Genomic DNA, 4,806 nt, shown 5'->3' with positions numbered 1-4,806 from the left:
CCTAACGACTCTCATCTCTAACTTCAATCAAATCCGGATTTTTCTCAGACGGATAGAAGTCATCAGGAGACCGAACTGAGTGCTAGTCGACACAAAGCGATCTGGATATCAATGAGGAGGCGGTCCGACGAGTGTCTGCGGGTTGCTGATCGAATAAGGTGCCCGTTCCGTTTGAAGATGCATTGATTTTACTGTGACGGCAGTATTGGCGTTATCCGATTCGGGGGGGGGGGGGCGCAGAGAAGAAGTGGCTTCGGGCCTGTGCCTGTTTACAGCGGCAAGGAGTATGCTCTGATGAGCCTTTGCTGACCATGCATGGGTTGGTGCTGGCAGCCTGGGAGGATGCGATGCAACTACGACTGACTTGTGCGTGTGTGGCATGTGGAAGGGGCGGGCGAAAAAAAGAAGTCGGCGCGTCAAAGCCAAGCCTCCTGTACAGACACGGACGTCTCCATGTCACACCACGCTTCTCTTGCAGACGGACATGAGTCCTACTTTGAAGACCTGTGTTCCTGCACTTGCTGCACTGCTTGCTCTGACGGCTCTCGCCTCGGCCAGCAAGCCTGTCCCGCCTAGCTTCCCGCGCCAGTTCTCATCGTCACTTGTGATGATGGCTGGCAGCACCGGGGGCGTGGGCAACTTGTACGTGCACAGCAGGTGGGGAATCGCATCGGGACAGAGCATGTGGTGTGATGGTGAGGAAAGGTAGAGGTGTGATCGGTTGTGGGTGTGGGTGTGGTTGTGGTTAGGGAGGGAGGAAGGCTGTGGTGCTCACGGACGTACGTGGGGACGGGACGGGTGGCTGCGGGGGTGGGTGCGGCACTTGACGGTTTTGATGTAGGCACTGGGATATGGACACGCTGCAGATCCGGCTGGATTTTTCAACGACGGCGTTAACCATGTCGCACATTGCCAACTATACTTCGGACGGCACGACCATGGGCATGGAGATGGTGATGGTTTCCTCGCCAGAGACTGGCAACAACATCGTGTGCAACTCGCAGCCGGCCGACGGTGCGCTGGTGAAGTCCCCGCTGGCGGATGCCAAGCTTATCGGCGTTGCCTCGTGGTACGGGCAGGACACGTACGAGTGGTTTTTCTCGGAGGAGGACGTCGCGACAACGGTGTATACCTCGGTGGACAACGCGCAGATCCTCGGCATCTCGTCGTACAACTTGACGGCAAACGAGAACATCAGCCGCATCTCGTTCCTCTTCCAGACTGACACCGTGGCGCCGGGCACCTTTATCGCACCGACGACGTGCTACTCGGTCAGCGAAGGTGCCGAGCTCGGCCTCGCCGGCGATGCGGCGGCTGCCAAGTCGAAGAGCGCGTCCGTGACCCGGGCGGTCTCGTCGCTTCTCGCGTATGTCCTCTGAAATGTCCGAGTGTTGAAACAGCCCACCATAGCTACCTGGCGACTGCATATATGTAGTCGCCAGGTAGCAGTGGCATGCTGTTGTTAGTGTCTTGAAAGCTTAAACAAGGCGATTTTGGATGATGTGCCACAGCGAAGCCTGTGGCTGCTCGGCTGTTGCCACGTGCGAGGTGGGCGAGTCCCCAAGTCACGCGCGCCGTCGCGCGTTGGCTCACGCCATTGATTGGCGGCTGGCGACGGCCAGCGCCAGCGGCGGCAACCAAGTTTGAGTACCACACCTCGCTCACCATGTCCACAGAGGTGGGCAATGGCAACGGCATGAGCGACGCTCAGCCGCTGCTGGCAAGCGTAGACTCGGTCGGTGCCGCTGGTACGGTTGAGTGAGGGTGGAGGGCGATGCGTGTGACCCGGCCCTGAGGAGGGGGTGGTCCTCGACTCCTCGTGTGGTTGCTCTGATTTCACTGTGGCCACCGCGAGCATGTCACGAGGGACATGATGCTAGTTGGGGAGGGGGGAGGGAGAGGGGGAAGGGGGAGGGGGTGGGGGAAGGGGGAGAGGATGGGAAGAGAGGGAGGACTCACAGAAGAGTTGCAGAGGCTTCGTCCAAGGCGAGCACCAAGACGCTCCTCTCTGTCTTCTTCTCGTTGGTCTTGTCGGCGTCGTACAACAAGGTCTTTGCCAAGCTCGCGACGCTGTACATGCAGCGGTATCCGCTGTTCATCACGCTGTACATCACCTTTGCCTACATTCCGCTCACCATTCTCTACGTCATCTTCAACAGAAAGGCCATCACAGCCGAGATGTGGGCGGTGCCCAAGTGGAAGTTTGCTGTCATGGGCGGGCTCGACTCGATGGCTGGCATCGCACAGGGCTTTGCCACCAACTTTATCGAGTCGGGCGCGCTGATTGTGCTCCTCCAGCAGGCGGCCATTCCCATCTCGATGATCATCTCCAAGCTCATGCTCGGTGCCAAGTACAAGATGCGGCATTACATCGGAGCGACGGTTGTGGGCGCAGGACTCTTGATTGTCCTCCTTCCAACCTTTCTCCAGCCCACCGGAGGCGCGCCGGTCCTCTGGGTCATTGTCATGCTCTTCTCGTGCGTGCCGATGGCGCTAAGCGCTTGCTTCAAGGAGCTGGCCCTTGGCGACGCCGACATGGATGTGGTGTACATGAACGGGTGGATTTCGCTCTTCCAGTTTACCCTGGCGCCGTTTGGCCTCGTTCTTGCCGGCCTCGCCTCACACATTCCGCCAAAGGACCTCCCGCGCAACTTTTGGCGCGGCCTTCGGTGCTCGGGCGGGCACAACTCTGTGCTCCACGCCGACGAGCACTACGAGGCGGACGACTGCGAAAAGGCCCCCTTTTTTGTGAACGGCTACTTGCTCGGCAATCTGGTCATGAACGTCATGATGCTCTCGCTGGTGCAGGTCGGCAATGCCAACCTGCTCTGGCTCGCCATGACCATTGTCCTGCCCATCTCGAGCTTTGTCTTTGCACTCCCGTTTGTGCCCGGCCACAAGCCTGTCAAGGCCACCGACGGCATCGGCCTCGTCGTCATCATGGCCGGCCTCTTCATCTACCGGCTCCTCGGTCCTGTCCTCGAGTGGCGGGCCAAGCGGAACGGCACGTACGTCGCGCTCGACGACGACGACACCGACGCTTCGTCCGACGTCCTCCCGCAGACCGAGTCGCAGGCGCGCGCCATTGCCGATGCCGCCTCGACCTCGGACTGGACCTCGACGCCGCGCCTCTCAGTCACGCCCTCGATCTCCTTTACGGGCTCCAGCCTCGAAGTCGGCCTCGCCACGGGCGTCATTGACCGCCGCCTCCGCCTCCGCAAGTCAGCCGAGGCCCTCAAGCTTCATCGCTCGCCGCTCCAGATCCGCGGCAGCTACTTTTCTCGCCTCGGCATTCCCGCCCCGCGGCCGATGGAGACCATTCAGCGCCAGGCTCCTTGAGGTAAAGACCTGCCGCCGACCTTGCCGACTCGGTCACATGCACACCTTCGCCTCTTTACTTGCCCTTTCCCTTACTCCCATACACCCAGTCCCCAAACGACGAGGCAAAGAGCGCGCGATCCGCGTCGGTCATCGAGTCTGCTGCCGGGAACTCGATGTCAAAGGTGACAATGAGGTTGCCGCGCCGGCCGGACCGAGAGCCGACAATGGGAAAGCCCTTTTTCTTGAACGTCTTCTTCGACTTGGGCGAGACAACCTTGCCCGGCGGAATGGTGAACTCGAGGTCCGAGCCGTCGATGTGACGCAGCGTGACCGTAGTACCCAGCAGCGCGTCGTGAAGCGTGATCGGGACCGAGGTGTGTAGATGGGCGCCAGCACGCTCGAATCGCGGGTGCTTCTTCTCCTTGACGTTAAAGACAATGCGGCCGTCGGGCGACTCGATGGACTCGCCCTCGCGGATGCCGGCCGGCACATCGAGAATAACCACCTTTTGCCCGCTGCCGGTATTGACGTACACCTTTTTGTCGCCGCCCTTGTAGATCTCTCGCAGCGAGAGCTCCACTGTAGCCTCCTGCTTGCGCATGCCGCCGCCGCCGCCGCCGCCGCCGAACCCGCCGCCAAACATGTCACCAAAGTTGAAGCCGCCGCCGCCAAACTCAAAGTTAAAGCCGCCGCCACCACCGCCGCCACCGCCGCCGGGCGATCCACCATTGTTCATCCGGTCGATGCCCTCCTCGCCGTGGCGATCGTACACCTCGCGGAGCTCCGGATCCGACAGCACCTCGTAGGCCTTTGAGATCTCGCGGAACTTCTCCTCGGCATTTTCCTTGGGCAGCTTGGAGCGATCCGGATGGTGCTTGCGTGCTGCTGCGCGGAAGGCCTTCTTGATGACTCTCTCGGGCGAGTCGCGCGGAATGCCAAGGATCTTGTAGTAGTCCTTGCCGGCCTCGGCCACCTCAACAGCCACCACCGCCAGGAGGACGACCACCGCAAACGCCAATCCTAGCCGCATTACCACGACGTTAACCTGTCCACGCTCTTGCTCACTGTGCCACCGACTTACGTCGCTGTTGGTCAAGTCTTACCCCTCCCCACCCTTGCCGCCAGCGAACACTGCCGCACGCTGCTGAGCTCACTCTCATCCGGTGAGGTCAGCGGGAAGCGGCGGGCTGTCCCGGCCGACACCCATCGATTAATTGAACGTTGGCCATTGATTATCTGCCACCTCCTTCCGTCCCCTTTCCATGGCCATTGTTCATGAAGTCAGGCATATCCCCCTTGATGGCCCCGTCCCTGTCCCTCCGCCCTCCCCGTAGCCCCCCATGGCTTTGCAGCAGCGGATCGACTGCTGTTGCGCATCATCCATGCATCTGATAATACTGGTTCTTCCACCCGGCGTTGTTGTATGTGAAGGAAGGGGGAAGGGAGGGCAGGGGGGTAGGGGAGGGGCATGGGAGCATGGGTGTG

The 4,806-nt window shown here is 60.7% G+C and overlaps 3 protein-coding genes across 3 annotated transcripts; 2 read left to right on the top strand and 1 right to left on the bottom strand.

Moving 5' to 3' along the window:
* The first annotated feature begins 470 nt into the window (after nt 1–470).
* AMSG_06637 (uncharacterized protein) lies at nt 471–1,498 on the top strand. Its single transcript, XM_013901259.1, has 2 exons — nt 471–642; nt 842–1,498. Exons 1-2 carry the CDS (start codon nt 485–487, stop codon nt 1,377–1,379), a joined length of 696 nt encoding a protein of 231 aa, XP_013756713.1. The 5' UTR covers nt 471–484; the 3' UTR covers nt 1,380–1,498.
* A 161-nt stretch (nt 1,499–1,659) lies between these two features.
* On the top strand, nt 1,660–3,383 carry AMSG_06636 (drug/Metabolite transporter superfamily). The gene is made up of 2 exons (XM_013901258.1): nt 1,660–1,748; nt 1,973–3,383. Exons 1-2 carry the CDS (start codon nt 1,667–1,669, stop codon nt 3,337–3,339), a joined length of 1,449 nt encoding a protein of 482 aa, XP_013756712.1. The 5' UTR covers nt 1,660–1,666; the 3' UTR covers nt 3,340–3,383.
* Nucleotides 3,384–3,394: 11 nt separating this feature from the next.
* Nucleotides 3,395–4,351, bottom strand: AMSG_06635 (DnaJ domain-containing protein; the record flags this gene model as incomplete). The annotated part of the gene is made up of 1 exon (XM_013901257.1): nt 3,395–4,351. One exon carries the CDS (start codon nt 4,349–4,351, stop codon nt 3,395–3,397), a length of 957 nt encoding a protein of 318 aa, XP_013756711.1.
* Nucleotides 4,352–4,806: the final 455 nt, after the last annotated feature.

This window comes from Thecamonas trahens (assembly GCF_000142905.1).
Source record: "Thecamonas trahens ATCC 50062 unplaced genomic scaffold supercont1.30, whole genome shotgun sequence".
NCBI classification, from domain to species: domain Eukaryota; order Apusomonadida; family Apusomonadidae; genus Thecamonas; species Thecamonas trahens.
Note: the sequence above shows the minus strand (reverse complement) of the source record. Positions and strands in the feature narration are given on the sequence as shown.